This window comes from Eucyclogobius newberryi, unplaced genomic scaffold, assembly GCF_026437365.1.
Source record: "Eucyclogobius newberryi isolate DKJ021-1_F unplaced genomic scaffold, fEucNew1.0.hap1 SCAF_16, whole genome shotgun sequence".
In the NCBI taxonomy this organism is placed as follows: Eukaryota; Metazoa; Chordata; class Actinopteri; order Gobiiformes; family Gobiidae; genus Eucyclogobius; species Eucyclogobius newberryi.
Genome location: NW_027315790.1, coordinates 30,011,847 through 30,032,018, shown reverse-complemented (window position 1 = coordinate 30,032,018; position 20,172 = coordinate 30,011,847). Strand labels below are relative to the sequence as shown.

Below are 20,172 nucleotides of genomic sequence, written 5' to 3'. Positions count from 1 at the left end.
ACCTGCTCACCTGCTCACCTGGTCACCTGTTCACCCTTTCACCTGCTCACCTGCTCACCCTCTCACCTGCTCACCTGGTCACCTGGTCACCTGTTCACCCTCTCACCTGCTCACCTGCTCACCTGGTCACCCTCTCACCTGCTCACCTGCTCACCCGGTCACCCGCTCACCCGCTCACCTGCTCACTCTCTCACCTGCTCACCCTCTCACCCTCTCACCCGCTCACCCGCTCACCCGCTCACCCGGTCACCTGTTCACCCTCTCACCTGCTCACCTGCTCACCCGCTCACTCGCTCACCCGCTCACCCGCTCACCCTCTCACCCGCTCACCCTCTCACCCGCTCACCCGCTCACCCCTCTCACCCGCTCACCCGCTCACCCTCTCACCCGCTCACCCTCTCACCCTCTCACCCGCTCACCCGCTCACCCGCTCACCCGGTCACCCGTTCACCCTCTCACCCGCTCACCCGCTCACCCGCTCACTCGCTCACCCGCTCACCCGCTCACCCTCTCACCCTCTCACCCGCTCACCCGCTCACCCGCTCACCCGGTCACCTGTTCACCCTCTCACCTGCTCACCCGCTCACCCGCTCACTCGCTCACCCGCTCACCCGCTCACCCGCTCACCCCTCTCACCCGCTCACCCGCTCACCCTCTCACCCGCTCACCCTCTCACCCTCTCACCCGCTCACCCGCTCACCCTCTCTCCCGCTCACCCGCTCACCCGCTCACCCCTCTCACCCGCTCACCCGCTCACCCTCTCACCCGCTCACCCTCTCACCCTCTCACCCGCTCACCCGCTCACCCGCTCACCCGCTCACCCGCTCACCCCTCTCACCCTCTCACCCGCTCACCCGCTCACCCGCTCACCCCTCTCACCCTCTCACCCTCTCACCCGCTCACCCTCTCACCCGCTCACCCGCTCACCCGCTCACCCGCTCACCCGCTCACCCGCTCACCCCTCTCACCCTCTCACCCGCTCACCCGCTCACCCGCTCACCCGCTCACCCGCTCACCCCTCTCACCCGCTCACCCTCTCACCCGCTCACCCTCTCACCCGCTCACCCGCTCACCCCGCTCACCCTCTCACCCGCTCACCCTCTCACCCGCTCACCCTCTCACCCTCTCACCCTCTCACCCGCTCACCCTCTCACCCTCTCACCCGCTCACCCGCTCACCCGCTCACCCTCTCACCCGCTCACCCTCTCACCCGCTCACCCTCTCACCCTCTCACCCGCTCACCCGCTCACCCGCTCACCCGCTCACCCCTCTCACCCTCTCACCCGCTCACCCGCTCACCCGCTCACCCGCTCACCCCTCTCACCCTCTCACCCTCTCACCCGCTCACCCTCTCACCCGCTCACCCTCTCACCCTCTCACCCGCTCACCCTCTCACCCCTCTCACCCTCTCACCCTCTCACCCGCTCACCCTCTCACCCGCTCACCCGCTCACCCTCTCACCCGCTCACCCTCTCACCCTCTCACCCGCTCACCCTCTCACCCGCTCACCCTCTCACCCTCTCACCCGCTCACCCGCTCACCCTCTCACCCGCTCACCCTCTCACCCTCTCACCCTCTCACCCGCTCACCCGCTCACCCTCTCACCCGCTCACCCTCTCACCCTCTCACCCGCTCACCCGCTCACCCGCTCACCCGCTCACCCGCTCACCCGCTCACCCCTCTCACCCGCTCACCCTCTCACCCGCTCACCCTCTCACCCGCTCACCCGCTCACCGTGTCAGGTCTCAGTGACTTACATCCTAATCGTCTCGCTCTAGTCACTGTTTAACGGTTATTTACTGTTTCTTGAGTCATTTGTTTTGATCACATGTTCTCAGATGAAACTGATCGATTCCCATAAACTCCCGTCACTTCCCATAACTTCCGGATAATTCCCATGGAAATGTTCCAACTTAAGTGTTGGCATTTCAGGATTTAGTATTGTTCTAAAAGTTTGCCCAGTTTGTTTATCATGTTTTGTGTTCTCATAATTGTTGAAAGTAAAGTTACAAATTGACCACATAAAGAGCAAGAGAAAGTGCTCCTAAAGAAACTACTGAAATATCAACACACTACGCTGTTTTTCATCAAAATACTGTCAAAAGAGTCGGATAAAGGTCTCTGATCCCTGAGCGTGAACTCCTTTAGTGGCAGATATACAATGGACCAACAAAGAATATATTAGAACAAAAGATGAACTTATATATAATCTATAAGAGCTGTATAAGTGAATGTCTTATAAACTGTATCAACCCCTGAGGTCAATAGAAAGCATAAATAATGTCTGTGCACTGAAACAGAGCTCGATTACGTTTACCTCTAGATATTTTAAAGGTGCACAGTGTATTACGTTTACCTGTAGATAGTTTAAAGGTGCACAGTGTATTACGTTTACCTGTGGATAGTTTAAAGGTGCACAGTGTATTACGTTTACCTGTAGATAGTTTAAAGGTGCACAGTGTATTAAGTTTACCTGTAGATAGTTTAAAGGTGCACAGTGCATTAAGTTTACCTGTAGATAGTTTAAAGGTGCACAGTGTATTACGTTTACCTGTGGATAGTTTAAAGGTGCACAGTGTATTACGTTTACCTGTGGATAGTTTAAAGGTGCACAGTCTATTACGTTTACCTGTAGATAGTTTAAAGGTGCACAGTGTATTAAGTTTACCTGTAGATAGTTTAAAGGTGCACAGTCTATTACGTTTACCTGTAGATAGTTTAAAGGTGCACAGTGTATTAAGTTTACCTGTAGATAGTTTAAAGGTGCACAGTGTATTACGTTTACCTGTGGATAGTTTAAAGGTGCACAGTGTATTACGTTTACCTGTGGATAGTTTAAAGGTGCACAGTGTATTACGTTTACCTGTAGATAGTTTAAAGGTGCACAGTGTATTACGTTTACCTGTAAGTAAGTAAGTAAGTAAGTCAATTTTATTTATATAGCACCTTTCACAGACAGAGGTCACAAAGTGCTTCACAAAACACAGAATAAAACAATAAAAACACAAAAAACTTACAGTGAACAATACATATACAACAATATACAGTAAAATCAGTCCCTAAAACAAGTGCATTTAAAAGGCTTGACTAAATAAAAAGGTTTTAAGCTGACCCTTAAAAGCAGTAACTGAGTCCAGTGACCGTAGGGAGAACGGAAGATCGTTCCAGAGTCTGGAACAGCCTGGAAGGATCTGTCTCCTCTGGTCCGAAAACGGGTGCGAGGAACCAGCAACAGTTTCTGATCCAAGGACCTTAGTGAGCGAGAGGGAGCGTATGGTTTAATCAGATCGCTGATGTACGATGGGACCTGACCATTTAAAGCTCTAAAAGTTAAAACTAGAATTTTAAACTGTTTCCATGGAGACGGGCTCCAGTGCAGGGCTCTGAGGGTGAAATGTGGCCCTTCTATTTGTGCGGGTTAAGATCCTCGCTGCAGAGTTCTGGACCAGCTTCTCCAGGTGTAGATATTTTAAAGGTGCACAGTGTATTACGTTTACCTGTAGATAGTTTAAAGGTGCACAGTGTATTACGTTTACCTGTAGATAGTTTAAAGGTGCACAGTGTATTAAGTTTACCTGTAGATAGTTTAAAGGTGCACAGTGTATTACGTTTACCTGTGGATAGTTTAAAGGTGCACAGTGTATTAAGTTTACCTGTAGATAGTTTAAAGGTGCACAGTGTATTACGTTTACCTGTAGATAGTTTAAAGGTGCACAGTGTATTACGTTTACCTGTAGATAGTTTAAAGGTGCACATTCTATTACGTTTACCTGTAGATAGTTTAAAGGTGCACAGTGTATTAAGTTTACCTGTGGATAGTTTAAAGGTGCACATTCTATTACGTTTACCTGTAGATAGTTTAAAGGTGCACAGTGTATTAAGTTTACCTGTAGATAGTTTAAAGGTGCACAGTGTATTAAGTTTACCTGTAGATAGTTTAAAGGTGCACAGTGCAACATTTGCCTGTCTCCATGGATCCTGGCATTAAAGGGATCTATTTTGCATTTGGTACAGTATCTACTCAAAAATACCTCAAAAACATCTGTAAGCAGGGTCGCCTCTCCACAGATCTGACCCATAACTTGGCTTGTCCTGCTGGCGTCACCTGCTTGTACCCATAATGCCATGCTGCGGAACATTCTGGACTTAGCGCTCACATAACTATAAGTGATAAAACATGTGATGTGAAGGTCTTCAAACGTGTCTAAAAAGTACATATATTTATGGAAACATTCAAACCTGCTTTGATATGATGAAATTGATGCAAAGTGTCTGACGCATTATTAATGGTATTTTGTCTGAGGGAAAGGCCTGAGTCAGCAGCAGGTGATTCACTGTTGTTGGTGTATTTTATCATCCACTAAAGTCTGAAAAGTGACACTTATTTCTATGGCCCGCAGTAAAACTAAGTGTTTTTGTCATTGTGCTGAGTTATGCCTCTGTAAGTAATCACTTCCTTCAGCTGCATGTCAAGACAAGTTCAAACCTGCTCCGAAAATCCCCCACATTCAAGCTGTGAACTGCGCCCTCTATCCTCACCAATGTGGAACTGCAGGTGTAAACGTGGACTGCACAGATGAAGGCAGAAGGGCCTGTAACCGAGTAGTGCACTTCTAAGACTAGATTTAGCAAGCATTGGGCTAAGTCTTGTTTCTGTTCCTCAGAGGCAGAGTGTTTGAACAACGCCGGCATTATTTACTTCTATTTAAATGGAATTAATAAAACATAAAAGCAAATATTTAATAGATTTATATTGTATTACAGATTAAGCAATCCCCAAGTAATGTAACTACATTAATTTCTTGAGGTAGTAACTAAGCCTATTTAAAAGGTAATGGGTAACTCTTACTTTTCTCCAACACTCTCCCAACATTTCTTTTAAATGTATAAAGAAAAAAGAAAGCCTAAAAGTACATGTATGTGTCTTTATGTTTTTTCCGTTAAGAGTATGTGAGAAAAGCCTCAGAGCGCCGACGTGGAACACACAGATAAAGTCTATGGTCATATATATATATATATATATATATATATATATATATAATATATATATATATATATATATATATATACATATACAGAGTGTGTAGTCTGTGCATTTTGTCAAGTGAACACATTTATTTAGTTCTATCTGTTTTATGTAAATGTATTTTATTAATGTAATATGGTGACCTGTAGCTAAGAGTATAAGTGTCCACCACCTTGTATGGAGTTGTTGCCTGCAATCATCCACAGAAGGGCATTATTCAGTTTTTTGTGTTTTTCACAAATGTCTTGAAAAACTATAATTACACCTACACCTGACACAGTGCAGCTTTAAGGCTGTAATACATTGTAATAATATGACCTCTTTCCTATAGTCATGTTTGCTAACGCGCCTGCCGGAGCCCAGGAGCCCTTAGACATGCTTGTGGTCTCCAGGTGGGTCACTTTATTGCTGTACTCTGTGACTGTGGTCCTGGGCATCGGTGGAAACTCTGTGGTCATCTACTCTGCACGAAACATCAAGGTGTGTAACACAAAGACATCTGAAGGCCAAGTATAGATCATCAATAATACAATAATAACATTTTAATGTTATAGTTATTCTGAGGAGAAACTTTAGGCTTCAGCATCATTAACACACTGACCAGACATTGCCTGCTGAATGATCAACCCTCACTCTCTTTGGGTCTGGATGACCCACAAGCATCTTTAGTAGAACATTTTTTATTACATATAATGACGACCCGCTATATTCTTAACCCGAGAGCGAGTCGTAAAGTCTAGATGTGCCTCGTCTTAGGAAAAGAGGAGCCCCAGAGCTGAAACCTTTCTGCTGAAACATTCTTTGTGCATTTTGAATGAACGTTCTCTCTTACAGACCAAAGTCACGAATGTGTTCTTGGTGAACTTGGCCGTGGCAGACCTGATCTTCTGCTTCACTCGGATATTGTCCCTGGTCCACAGGCTGCGCTTCAACGACTGGCCTTTTGGATCTTTCCTCTGCAAGTTCAACGGCTTCTTCAAGTACATAAACATGTTCTGCTCCGTGTTCCTGCTGGCCGTGATCAGCCTGGACCGAGCTCTCTGTGTGTGTAGACCTATTTTCACCAAAACCAGACGCACCTTTTTTGTGGCCAGAGTCGTTGCCGTGTGTGTTTGGACGCTCGTCATTGTTCTCAGCGTTCCTTTTTTTATGTATCGCGACATTTACACGGACGAGTACAACAAAACAAAGTGCAACATTGATAAGGGACAGGAGAAGGATGTGAGAATATATCTGTACGTGCTTCGTTTTGTGTGTGGCTTCCTGTTGCCTTTTTGGCTCATTCTTTTCATTTTCATTTTGTGTCATTCTTTTATTTTCATGTGCAGTCTATGTGCTGTCGTGACACATGTTCATGTACAATTACTGTCGTGATCACATGCAATGGTATTTATGTATTTATGTATTTATTTGTCTATGGGAGTTTTTATTTATTTATAGGAGATCTTCTACTGAAAGTGTTTTTCAGACTTCCTATAAGTTATCTGTTCTTCTGTATCTACCTCTGTATCTACCTGCGTTGCACCAATGAAATTTCCCCATGTGGGACAATAAAGGAATATCTTATCTTATCTTGTGTGCTCCGTCGTGGCTGGTTTAGGAATCAAACGTACAAATTTGTCCAGGAAGAAAGGCTCGAGCTAAAACATGAATGTCATTCAGAGGCTCTTCCTGGTTTTTGCTTGAAAACAACAGTGTTCTCATAGTTCAACACTTTCGCAGGCTTCACATTTGGCCGACAGGCCTTAAAACAGGAGGTTCTGGTCTAAATGGACCGTAGCCTTCTGCCTGAGGGGAGGGACCTCCTGCCTGAGGGGAGTGGCTCAAATAGTCCATGTCCAGGGTGAGAAGGGTCGGCTGTGATCCGACCAGCTCGTCCCAGAGCCCTGGAGACGTACAGGTCCTGCAGAGATGGAAGTCTGCAGCGATCACCTTCTCAGCAGAGGGCGCTGTAGTCTCTGTTTGTCCCTGGCTGTGGCTCCAGCGTACCACACGCTGATGGAGGAGGTGATGGAGGAGGTGATGGAGGAGGTGATGGAGGAGGTGAGGATGGACTCAATGATGGCCGTGTAGAACTGCACCATCATCTCAGCTGTCAGCTTGGCTTTCCTCAGCTGCTGCAGAAGTACATCCTCTGCTGGGCCTTCTTGATGAGGGAGCTGATGGTGGGCCCCCACTTGAGGTCCTGGTTATGGTGGGCTCCCACTTGAGGTCCTGGTGATGGTGGGCCCCCACTTGAGATCCTGGTGATGGTGGGCCCCCACTTGATGTCCTGGTGATGGTGGGCCCCCACTTGAGGACCTGGTGATGGTGGGCCCCCACTTGAGGTCCTGGTGATGGTGGGACCCCACTTGAGGTCCTGGTTATGGTGGGCTCCCACTTGAGGTCCTGGTGATGGTGGGCCCCCACTTGAGATCCTGGTGATGGTGGGCCCCCACTTGATGTCCTGGTGATGGTGGGCCCCCACTTGAGGACCTGGTGATGGTGGGCCCCCACTTGAGGTCCTGGTGATGGTGGGCCCCCACTTGATGTCCTGGTGATGGTGGGCTCCCACTTGATGTCCTGGTGATGGTGGGCTCCCATTTGAGGTCTTGGTGATGGTGGGCCCCCACTTGAGGTCCTGGTGATGGTGGGCCCCCACTTGAGGTCCTGGTGATGGTGGGCCCCCACTTGAGGTCCTGGTGATGGTGGGCCCCCACTTGAGGTCCTGGTGATGGTGGGCCCTCACTTGAGGTCCTGGTGATGGTGGGCCCCCACTTGAGGTCCTGGTGATGGTGGGCCCCCACTTGAGGTCCTGGTGATGGTGGTGCAGAGGAAGTGGAGGGAGTCCACGGTGGCGATTGAGCCAGTTTGAACAACTGGAGCATTATTTACTTCTATTTAAATGGAATTGATAAAACACAAAAGCACATATTTAATACATTTGTATTGATTTACTAATTAAGTAATCTCAAAGTAATGCAACTAAATTACGGTTTTGAGGCAGTGACTAAAATTAAACAAAATTTACAATGAAAAAAGAAAGCCTTAAAGTACATGTATGTGTCTTTGTGTTTTTTCTGTGTTAAGAGTATGTGGGAAAAGCCTCAGAGCGCCGACGTGGAACACACAGATAAAGTCTATGTTCACTTCCTGTAGCAGTCTTAATCATCTTATAATCATTTGATACAAGTGCATCAAACAGAGGAGCAACACTGGAAACTCATAGCATTTAAAGGTAATTATAATGTATGTATATGTACGTATGTATGTATGTATGTATGTATGTATGTATATCTATACATATATATATATATATATAAGATATATATATATATATATATATATATATATATATATATATATATATACAGTGTGTGTAGTCTGTGCATTTTGTCAAGTGAACACATTTATTTAGATCTTTTTTTTTCATGTAAATGTATTTTATGAATGTAATATGGTGACCTGTAGCTAAGAGTATATTTTCTGTACCATTAAGGGACAATGTAGCTTTTCTGGTGGAGCGTCCACCACCTTGTATGGAGTTGTTGCCTGCAATCATCCACAGAAGGGCATTATTCAGTTTTTTGTGTTTTATTTTTCACAAATATCTTGAAAAACTATAATTACACCGGGTCGCGCTCCACTGACCTGACCTGTAACTCTGCCTGGTGGTGTTAGAAAAGTGACACAGTGCAGCTTTAAGGCTGTAATACATTGTAATAATATGACCTCTTTCCTATAGTCATGTTTGCTAACGCGCCTGCCGGAGCCCAGGAGCCCTTAGACATGCTTGTGGTCTCCAGGTGGGTCACTTTATTGCTGTACTCTGTGACTGTGGTCCTGGGCATCGGTGGAAACTCTGTGGTCATCTACTCTGCACGAAACATCAAGGTGTGTAACACAAAGACATCTGAAGGCCAAGTATAGATCATCAATAATACAATAATAACATTTTAATGTTATAGTTATTCTGAGGAGAAACTTTAGGCTTCAGCATCATTAACACACTGACCAGACATTGCCTGCTGAATGATCAACCCTCACTCTCTTTGGGTCTGGATGACCCACAAGCATCTTTAGTAGAACATTTTTTATTACATATAATGACGACCCGCTATATTCTTAACCCGAGAGCGAGTCGTAAAGTCTAGATGTGCCTCGTCTTAGGAAAAGAGGAGCCCCAGAGCTGAAACCTTTCTGCTGAAACATTCTTTGTGCATTTTGAATGAACGTTCTCTCTTACAGACCAAAGTCACGAATGTGTTCTTGGTGAACTTGGCCGTGGCAGACCTGATCTTCTGCTTCACTCGGATATTGTCCCTGGTCCACAGGCTGCGCTTCAACGACTGGCCTTTTGGATCTTTCCTCTGCAAGTTCAACGGCTTCTTCAAGTACATAAACATGTTCTGCTCCGTGTTCCTGCTGGCCGTGATCAGCCTGGACCGAGCTCTCTGTGTGTGTAGACCTATTTTCACCAAAACCAGACGCACCTTTTTTGTGGCCAGAGTCGTTGCCGTGTGTGTTTGGACGCTCGTCATTGTTCTCAGCGTTCCTTTTTTTATGTATCGCGACATTTACACGGACGAGTACAACAAAACAAAGTGCAACATTGATAAGGGACAGGAGAAGGATGTGAGAATATATCTGTACGTGCTTCGTTTTGTGTGTGGCTTCCTGTTGCCTTTTTGGGTCATTCTTTTCATTTTCATTTTGTGTCATTCTTTTATTTTCATGTGCAGTCTATGTGCTGTCGTGACACATGTTCATGTACAATTACTGTCGTGATCACATGCAATGGTATTTATGTATTTATGTATTTATTTGTCTATGGGAGTTTTTATTTATTTATAGGAGATCTTCTACTGAAAGTGTTTTTCAGACTTCCTATAAGTTATCTGTTCTTCTGTATCTACCTCTGTATCTACCTGCGTTGCACCAATGAAATTTCCCCATGTGGGACAATAAAGGAATATCTTATCTTATCTTGTGTGCTCCGTCGTGGCTGGTTTAGGAATCAAACGTACAAATTTGTCCAGGAAGAAAGGCTCGAGCTAAAACATGAATGTCATTCAGAGGCTCTTCCTGGTTTTTGCTTGAAAACAACAGTGTTCTCATAGTTCAACACTTTCGCAGGCTTCACATTTGGCCGACAGGCCTTAAAACAGGAGGTTCTGGTCTAAATGGACCGTAGCCTTCTGCCTGAGGGGAGGGACCTCCTGCCTGAGGGGAGTGGCTCAAATAGTCCATGTCCAGGGTGAGAAGGGTCGGCTGTGATCCGACCAGCTCGTCCCAGAGCCCTGGAGACGTACAGGTCCTGCAGAGATGGAAGTCTGCAGCGATCACCTTCTCAGCAGAGGGCGCTGTAGTCTCTGTTTGTCCCTGGCTGTGGCTCCAGCGTACCACACGCTGATGGAGGAGGTGATGGAGGAGGTGATGGAGGAGGTGATGGAGGAGGTGAGGATGGACTCAATGATGGCCGTGTAGAACTGCACCATCATCTCAGCTGTCAGCTTGGCTTTCCTCAGCTGCTGCAGAAGTACATCCTCTGCTGGGCCTTCTTGATGAGGGAGCTGATGGTGGGCCCCCACTTGAGGTCCTGGTTATGGTGGGCTCCCACTTGAGGTCCTGGTGATGGTGGGCCCCCACTTGAGATCCTGGTGATGGTGGGCCCCCACTTGATGTCCTGGTGATGGTGGGCCCCCACTTGAGGACCTGGTGATGGTGGGCCCCCACTTGAGGTCCTGGTGATGGTGGGACCCCACTTGAGGTCCTGGTTATGGTGGGCTCCCACTTGAGGTCCTGGTGATGGTGGGCCCCCACTTGAGATCCTGGTGATGGTGGGCCCCCACTTGATGTCCTGGTGATGGTGGGCCCCCACTTGAGGACCTGGTGATGGTGGGCCCCCACTTGAGGTCCTGGTGATGGTGGGCCCCCACTTGATGTCCTGGTGATGGTGGGCTCCCACTTGATGTCCTGGTGATGGTGGGCTCCCATTTGAGGTCTTGGTGATGGTGGGCCCCCACTTGAGGTCCTGGTGATGGTGGGCCCCCACTTGAGGTCCTGGTGATGGTGGGCCCCCACTTGAGGTCCTGGTGATGGTGGGCCCCCACTTGAGGTCCTGGTGATGGTGGGCCCCCATTTGAGGTCTTGGTGATGGTGGGCCCCCACTTGAGGTCCTGGTGATGGTGGGCCCCCACTTGATGTCCTGGTGATGGTGGGCCCCCATTTGAGGTCCTGGTGATGGTGGGCCCCCACTTGATGTCCTGGTGATGGTGGGCCCCCACTTGATGTCCTGGTGATGGTGGGCCCCCACTTGAGGTCCTGGTGATGGTGGGCCCCCACTTGATGTCCTGGTGATGGTGGGCTCCCACTTGAGGTCCTGGGTGATGGTGGGCCCCCACTTGAGGTCCTGGTGATGGTGGGCCCCCACTTGAGGTCCTGGTGATGGTGGGCCCCCACTTGAGGTCCTGGTGATGGTGGGCCCCCACTTGAGGTCCTGGTGATGGTGGGCCCCCACTTGAGGTCCTGGTGATGGTGGGCCCTCACTTGAGGTCCTGGTGATGGTGGGCCCCCACTTGAGGTCCTGGTGATGGTGGGCCCCCACTTGAGGTCCTGGTGATGGTGGGCCCTCACTTGAGGTCCTGGTGATGGTGGTGCAGAGGAAGTGGAGGGAGTCCACGGTGGCGATTGAGCCAGTTTGAACAACTGGAGCATTATTTACTTCTATTTAAATGGAATTGATAAAACACAAAAGCACATATTTAATACATTTGTATTGATTTACTAATTAAGTAATCTCAAAGTAATGCAACTAAATTACGGTTTTGAGGCAGTGACTAAAATTAAACAAAATTTACAATGAAAAAAGAAAGCCTTAAAGTACATGTATGTGTCTTTGTGTTTTTTCTGTGTTAAGAGTATGTGGGAAAAGCCTCAGAGCGCCGACGTGGAACACACAGATAAAGTCTATGTTCACTTCCTGTAGCAGTCGCAATCATCTTATAATCATTTGATACAAGTGCATCAAACAGAGGAGCAACACTGGAAACTCATAGCATTTAAAGGTAATTATAATGTATGTATATGTACGTATGTATGTATGTATGTATGTATGTATGTATATCTATACATATATATATATATATATATAAGATATATATATATATATATATATATATATATATATATATATATATATATATATATATATATATACAGTGTGTGTAGTCTGTGCATTTTGTCAAGTGAACACATTTATTTAGATCTTTTTTTTTCATGTAAATGTATTTTATGAATGTAATATGGTGACCTGTAGCTAAGAGTATATTTTCTGTACCATTAAGGGACAATGTAGCTTTTCTGGTGGAGCGTCCACCACCTTGTATGGAGTTGTTGCCTGCAATCATCCACAGAAGGGCATTATTCAGTTTTTTGTGTTTTATTTTTCACAAATATCTTGAAAAACTATAATTACACCGGGTCGCGCTCCACTGACCTGACCTGTAACTCTGCCTGGTGGTGTTAGAAAAGTGACACAGTGCAGCTTTAAGGTTGTAATACATTGTAATAATATGACCTCTTTCCTATAGTCATGTTTGCTAACGCGCCTGCCGGAGCCCAGGAGCCCTTAGACATGCTTGTGGTCTCCAGGTGGGTCACTTTATTGCTGTACTCTGTGACTGTGGTCCTGGGCATCGGTGGAAACTCTGTGGTCATCTACTCTGCACGAAACATCAAGGTGTGTAACACAAAGACATCTGAAGGCCAAGTATAGATCATCAATAATACAATAATAACATTTTAATGTTATAGTTATTCTGAGGAGAAACTTTAGGCTTCAGCATCATTAACACACTGACCAGACATTGCCTGCTGAATGATCAACCCTCACTCTCTTTGGGTCTGGATGACCCACAAGCATCTTTAGTAGAACATTTTTTATTACATATAATGACGACCCGCTATATTCTTAACCCGAGAGCGAGTCGTAAAGTCTAGATGTGCCTCGTCTTAGGAAAAGAGGAGCCCCAGAGCTGAAACCTTTCTGCTGAAACATTCTTTGTGCATTTTGAATGAAAGTTCTCTCTTACAGACCAAAGTCACGAATGTGTTCTTGGTGAACTTGGCCGTGGCAGACCTGATCTTCTGCTTCACTCGGATATTGTCCCTGGTCCACAGGCTGCGCTTCAACGACTGGCCTTTTGGATCTTTCCTCTGCAAGTTCAACGGCTTCTTCAAGTACATAAACATGTTCTGCTCCGTGTTCCTGCTGGCCGTGATCAGCCTGGACCGAGCTCTCTGTGTGTGTAGACCTATTTTCACCAAAACCAGACGCACCTTTTTTGTGGCCAGAGTCGTTGCCGTGTGTGTTTGGACGCTCGCCATTGTTCTCAGCGTTCCTTTTTTTATGTATCGCGACATTTACACGAACAAGTACAACAAAACAAAGTGCAACATTGATAAGGGACAGGAGAAGGATGTGAGAATATATCTGTACGTGCTTCGTTTTGTGTGTGGCTTCCTGTTGCCTTTTTGGCTCATTCTTGTGTGCTCCGTCGTGGCCGGTTTAGGAATCAAACGTTTAAATTTATCCAGGAAGAAACGCTCCTTAAGGATTTTGGTGGTTCTGGTCACTTCCTTCTTCCTGTGCTGGGCTCCTTACCACTGCCTCCAGCTTTTCAAAGTGACTGAATCATATACACAGGTTTTGAAGCCGTGGCAACGGATCACCTCTGCCATAGGCTACTTCAACAGCTGCGTGAACCCGTTCCTGTATTACTGTTTGGGGATGGAGCTGGGGGGATGCTTCAGGCAGCGTCAGCACAGAGTTTACAGCAGAGCAATGGTCATCGAAGAGGCCCCTCATGGGGAGGGCACCCCGAGTACTGCCACCAGAGATCTGTGATGCAACAGTGTACAAACGAGTCAACTGCCCGTCACAGCGTTTGAAAACACATAATATCTGTGTCTGTGCCACGGTGATATGGTCATGGATACAGCCAGAAAGAGGGATAAGTTTTCATGAACCTTTTGTTCTTTTATTATTCATAAACTGAACAGTACATTCTCCCTTATAAACATGCAGCTTTGTCTTTTACTGATTGTGAAAATAGTACGACATTACATACAAAAATAGGGCGTTTATTATAGGACAGTTTCTGTGGTGATGACTGTTGGATTATAAACTGCTTAAGTTCCTGCAGAGGTGAGATCCAACACAGAGTCCAGTATTTACCTGGTCAATTTGTTTGCTTTCAAAATCCAACCAGAAGAAACGATGTGCTTCATGTTTTCACTGAAACTTATTCAATAAAGTGATGCTGATTAATTGTTCCGTTAGTTGTGTAATTCCTCAATATTAAATGTCATATATTTTCTGTTAAATGTTTTTACACATACATTTTCTACAAAAGTACAGGAATGAAAACAACAATAACAACAAGTACAAAAATGTGTTTTTATTCTTGTTTTTCTCCTTAAATTGAGCTAAAACATGAATGTCATTCAGAGGCTCTTCCTGGTTTTTGCTTGAAAACAACAGTGTTCTCATAGTTCAACACTTCCGCAGGCTTCACATTTGGCCGACAGGCCTTAAAAACAGGACAAACTGATCAGAAATGTGCACATAATGTCGTCTGTGATCCGACCTGCTCGTCCCAGAGCTTTGGAGACATTACAGGTCCTGCAGAGATGGAAGTTTGCAGCCGATCACCTTCTCAGCAGAGGGCGCTGTAGTCTCTGTTTGTCCCTGGCTGTGGCTCCAGCGTACCACACGGTGATGGAGGAGGTGATGGAGGAGGTGATGGAGGAGGTGATGGAGGAGGTGATGGAGGAGGTGATGGAGGAGGTGAGGATGGACTCAATGATGGCCGTGTAGAACTGCACCATCATCTCAGCTGTCAGCTTGTCTTTCCTCAGCTGCTGCAGAAGTACATCCTCTGCTGGGCCTTCTTGATGAGGGAGCTGATGGTGGGCTCCCACTTGAGGTCCTGGTGATGGTGGGCCCCCACTTGAGGTCCTGGTGATGGTGGGCCCCCACTTGAGGTCCTGGTGATGGTGGGCCCCCACTTGAGGTCCTGGTGATGGTGGGCCCCCACTTGAGGTCCTGGGTGATGGTGGGCCCCCACTTGAGGTCCTGGTGATGGTTGGCTCCCACTTGAGGTCCTGGTGATGGTGGGCCCCCACTTGAGGTCCTGGTGATGGTGGGCCCCCACTTGAGGTCCTGGGTGATGGTGGGCCCCCACTTGAGGTCCTGGTGATGGTGGGCTCCCACTTGAGGTCCTGGTGATGGTGGGCCCCCACTTGAGGTCCTGGTGATGGTGGGCCCCCACTTGAGGTCCTGAGTGATGGTGGGCCCCCACTTGAGGTCCTGGTGATGGTGGGCCCCCACTTGAGGTCCTGGTGATGGTGGGCCCCCACTTGAGGTCCTGGGTGATGGTGGGCCCCCACTTGAGGTCCTGGTGATGGTGGGCTCCCACTTGAGGTCCTGGTGATGGTGGGCCCCCACTTGAGGTCCTGGTGATGGTGGGCCCCCACTTGAGGTCCTGGTGATGGTGGGCCCCCACTTGAGGTCCTGGGTGATGGTGGGCCCCCACTTGAGGTCCTGGTGATGGTGGGCCCCCACTTGAGGTCCTGGTGATGGTGGTGCAGTGGAAGCAGAGGGTGTCCACAGTGATGATTGAGCCAGTTTGAACAACTTGAGCATTATTTCTTCTATTTAAAGGGCATCAATAAAACACAAAAGCACATATGTAATACATTTATATTGTATCACAAATTAAGAATTCCCCAAGTAATGCAACTAAATTACTTTCTTGAGGCAGAACATAAGCCTAGTAACAAGCCTGGGTAACTCTTACTTTTCCCCAACACTCTCCCAACATCCTCTCCTTGAACCGACACCTTAACGTGGTGAAGGGGTTTGAGTGCCCGAATGATCCCGGGAGCTATGTTGTCGGGGGCTTCATGCCCCTGGTAGGGTCTCCCAAGGCATACAGGTCCTAGGTGACGGGTCAGACAAAGATCGGTTCAGAAGCCCCCTATGATGACAACACGAACAAGGCAGTTTACGTCGCCCAGATCGGCGTCACCGGGGCCCCATCCTGGAGCCAGGCCTGGGATGGGTGCTCCATGGCGAGCGCCTGGTGGCCGGGTCTTACCCCACGGGGCCCGGCCGGGCACAGCCCGAAAGAGCGACGTGGGGCCGCCCTCCCGTAGGCCCACCACCCGCAGGAGGATCCATAAGGGGCCGGTGCAGAGAGATCTGGGCGGCAGTCGACCGCAGGGGCCTCGGCGACCAGATCTCCAGACACAGAGACTAACTCTGGGGACATGGAATGTCACCTCGCTGGGGGGGAAAGAGCCTGAGCTTGTGCGGGAGGTTGAGCAATACCGACTAGATATAGTCGGCCTCACCTCCACGCACAGTTTGGGCTCTAGAACCCATCTCCTCGAGAGGGGCTGGACGCTCCACTTCTCTGGTGTTGCCCGCGGGGAGAGGCGGCGGGCTGGTGTGGGCTTGCTGATAGCCCCTCAGCTCAGCCGCCACGTGTTGGAGTTTACCCCGGTGAACGAGAGGGTCGCGTCCCTCCGCCTTCGGGTGGGGGACAGGTGTCTCACTGTTGTGGCGGCCTACGGGCCGAACAGCAGTGCAGAGTACCCGGCCTTCTTGGAGTCCTTGGGAGGGGTACTGGACAGTGCACCGACCGGGGACTCCGTTGTTCTACTGGGGGACTTCAACGCCCACGTGGGCAATGACAGTGACACCTGGAGAGGGGTGATCGGGAAGAACGGCTTCCCCGATCTGAACCCGAGCGGTGTTCAGTTATTGGACTTCTGTGCTAGCCACGGATTGTCCATAACGAACACCATGTTCAAGCACAAGGGTGTTCATCAGTGCACATGGCACCAGGACACCCTAGGCCGGAGGTCAATGATCGACTTTGTTGTCGTGTCATCAGACCTCCGGCCGCGTGTCTTGGACACTCGGGTGAAGAGAGGGGCAGAGTTGTCAACCGATCACCACCTGGTGGTGAGTTGGATCCGCTGGCGGAGGAGGAAGCCGGACAGACTTGGCAGACCCAAGCGCATTGTGAGGGTCTGTTGGGAACGTCTAGTGGAGCCCTCTGTCAGTAGGGTATTCAACTCGCACCTCCGGGAGAGCTTCTCCCATGTCCCGGGGGAGGCTGGGGACATTGAGTCCGAGTGGACCATGTTCTCCGCCTCCATTGTTGATGCGGCTGCTCGGAGCTGTGGTCGCAAGGTCTCCGGTGCCTGTCGTGGCGGCAACCCCCAAACCCGGTGGTGGACACCGGAAGTAAGGGATGCCGTCAGACTGAAGAAGGAGGCCTATCAGGCCACTCTGGCTTGTAGGTCTCCGGAGGTCATCGACGGGTATCGGCAGGCCAAGCGAGCCGCGGCTCGTGCTGTCGCAGAGGCAAAAACCCGGGCCTGGGAGGAGTTCGGGGAGGCCATGGAGGAGGACTATCGGTCGGCACCAAAGAAATTCTGGCAAACCGTCCGGCGCCTCAGGAGGGGGAAGCAGTGTCTCACCAACACCGTTTACGGTGCGGGTGGAGGCCTGCTGACCTCGACTGGGGATGTCGTCGGACGGTGGAAGGAATACTTTGAGGATCTCCTTAATCCCTCAGTCACGTCTTCCGAAGAGGAAGTAGAGACCGGGGACTCGGAGGCTGGCTCATCCATCACCCAAGCTGAAGTCACTGAGGTTGTTCGCAAACTCCTCGGTGGCAGGGCTCCGGGGGTGGATGAGATCTGCCCTGAGTACCTAAAGTATCTGGATGTTGTAGGACTGTCTTGGTTGACACGTCTCTGCAACATCGCGTGGCGTTCGGGGACCGTGCCTCTGGACTGGCAGACCGGGGTGGTGGTCCCTCTGTTCAAGAAGGGGGACCGGAGGTTGTGTTCCAACTACAGAGGGATCACACTCCTCAGCCTCCCAGGTAAGGTCTATTCCAAGGTACTGGAGAGGAGAATCCGACCGATAGTCGAACCTCGGATTCAGGAGGAGCAGAGTGGTTTTCGTCCCGGTCGTGGAACACTGGACCAGCTCTATACCCTCCATCGGGTGCTCGAGGGTTCATGGGAGTTTGCCCAACCAGTCCACATGTGCTTTGTGGATCTGGAGAAGGCTTTCGACCGTGTCCCTCGGGTGTCCTTTGGGGGGTGCTCCGGGAGTACGGGGTCCGGGGCCCTTTGCTCAGGGCTGTCCGGTCCCTGTATGACCGGAGAAGGAGCTGTGTTCGCATTGCCGGCAGTAAGTCAGACCTGTTCCCAGTGCATGTTGGGCTCCGCCAGGGCTGCCCTTTGTCACCGGTTCTGTTCATAATTTTTATGGACACAATTTCTAGGCGCAGTCAGGGGTCGGAGGGTGTCCGGTTTGGGGACCACAGGATCTCATCTCTGCTGTTTGCAGACGATGTTGTCCTGATGGCTCCATCAAACCCGGACCTGCAACATGCACTGGGACGGTTTGCAGCCGAGTGTGAAGCGGCTGGGATGAGAATCAGCACCTCCAAATCCGAGGCCATGGTTCTCGACCTGAAAAAGGTGGCTTGCCCTCGCCAGGTGGGTGGGGTGTCCTTGCCCCAAGTGGAGGAGTTCAAGTATCTCGGGGTCTTGTTCACGAGTGAGGGAAGGATGGAGCGTGAGATCGACAGGCGGATCGCTGCATCGGACTGTTGTGGTGAAGAGGGAGCTGAGCCGAAAGGCAAAGCTCTCTATTTACCGGTCGGTCTACGTTCCTACCCTCACCTATGGTCATGAGCTTTGGGTAGTGACCGAAAGAACAAGATTGCGAATACAAGCGGTCGAAATGAGTTTCCTCCGCCGTGTGGCTGGGCGCTCCCTTAGAGATAAGGTGAGGAGCTCGGCCACACGGGGGGAGCTCGGAGTAGAGCCGCTGCTCCTCCACGTCGAGAGGAGCCAGCTGAGGTGGCTCGGGCATCTGTTCCGGATGCCTCCTGGGCGCCTCCCTCGGGAGGTGTTTCAGGCATGTCCCACCGGGAAGAGGCCCCGGGGAAGACCCAGGACACGCTGGAAAGACTATGTCTCTCGGCTGGCCTGGGAACGCCTCGGGATCCCCCCGGAGGAGTTAGAGGAAGTGTCTGGGGACACTTCCTCTAACTACAGGACATACATAACTTCCTATAAGTTCCTTTCCCTCTGTATCTACCTGCGTTGCAACAATGAAATTTCCCCATGTGTGGACAATAAAGAAATATCTCATCTTATATACATATATATATATATAGAGAGGCACATATATATATATATATATATATATATTTTTTTTTTTTTTTATTTTTTTTTTTTTAAACTCTCACATCACCCTCTGCGGGTGGTCCCCTTTCAAGCTCGGGTCCTCTACCAGAGGCCCCTGGGAGCTTGAGGGCTCTGCACAGTATCTTTGCTGTTCCTGCACTGCACTTTTCTGGACCGAGATCTCCGACGTCCTTCCTGGGATCTGCTCAAGCCATTCTTCCAGTTTGGGGGTCACTGCCCCAAGTGCTCTGATCACTATGGGCACCACCAATACTTTCACGCTCCAGCCCATCTCCAGCTCCTCTCTGAGGCCTTGGTATTTCTCTAGTTTCTCGTATTCCTTATTGCGGACGTTACCATCCCATGGTACTGCAATGTCCACCACCACGGCTTTCCTCTGACCCTTGTCAACCACCACTATGTCTGGTTGGTTCGCCATTACCATTCTGTCTGTATCTGGAAGTCCCAGAGTACCTTGGCTCGGTTGTTGTTCTCCACCACCTTTGGAGGTGTTTCCCACCTTGTCCTTGGGGTCTCCAGCCCGTACTCTGCACAGATGTTTCTGTACACTATGCCAGCTCCTGGTTATGGCGCTCCATGTATGCTGTCCCTGCCAGCATCTTACATCCTGCAGTTATGTGTGGGATGGTCTCAGGGCCCCCTTTGCACAGCCTACACCTTGGGTCTTGTCTGGTGTGGTAGATCTGGGCCTCTATTGATCTGGTGTTCAGGGCCTGCTCCTGTGCTGCCATGATCAGGGCCTCTGTGCTGTCCTTCAGACGGGCCCTTTCTAGCCATTGGTAGGATTTCGTGATATCAGCCACTTCAGTTATGTTCCGATGGTACATCTCGTGTATGGGCTTATCCTCCCATGATGGTCC

The 20,172-nt window shown here is 49.4% G+C and overlaps 2 protein-coding genes across 2 annotated transcripts; both read left to right on the top strand.

The window, feature by feature from the left end:
* The first annotated feature begins 8,752 nt into the window (after positions 1 to 8,752).
* Positions 8,753 to 10,063, top strand: LOC140361532 (C3a anaphylatoxin chemotactic receptor-like). Its single transcript, XM_072447243.1, has 3 exons — positions 8,753 to 8,899; positions 9,254 to 9,702; positions 9,991 to 10,063. Exons 1-3 carry the CDS (start codon positions 8,753 to 8,755, stop codon positions 10,061 to 10,063), a joined length of 669 nt encoding a protein of 222 aa, XP_072303344.1.
* A 2,536-nt stretch (positions 10,064 to 12,599) lies between these two features.
* Positions 12,600 to 13,913, top strand: LOC140361531 (C3a anaphylatoxin chemotactic receptor-like). Its single transcript, XM_072447242.1, has 2 exons — positions 12,600 to 12,746; positions 13,101 to 13,913. The coding sequence occupies exons 1-2, from the start codon at positions 12,600 to 12,602 to the stop codon at positions 13,911 to 13,913; spliced, it is 960 nt and encodes a 319-aa protein (XP_072303343.1).
* Positions 13,914 to 20,172: the final 6,259 nt, after the last annotated feature.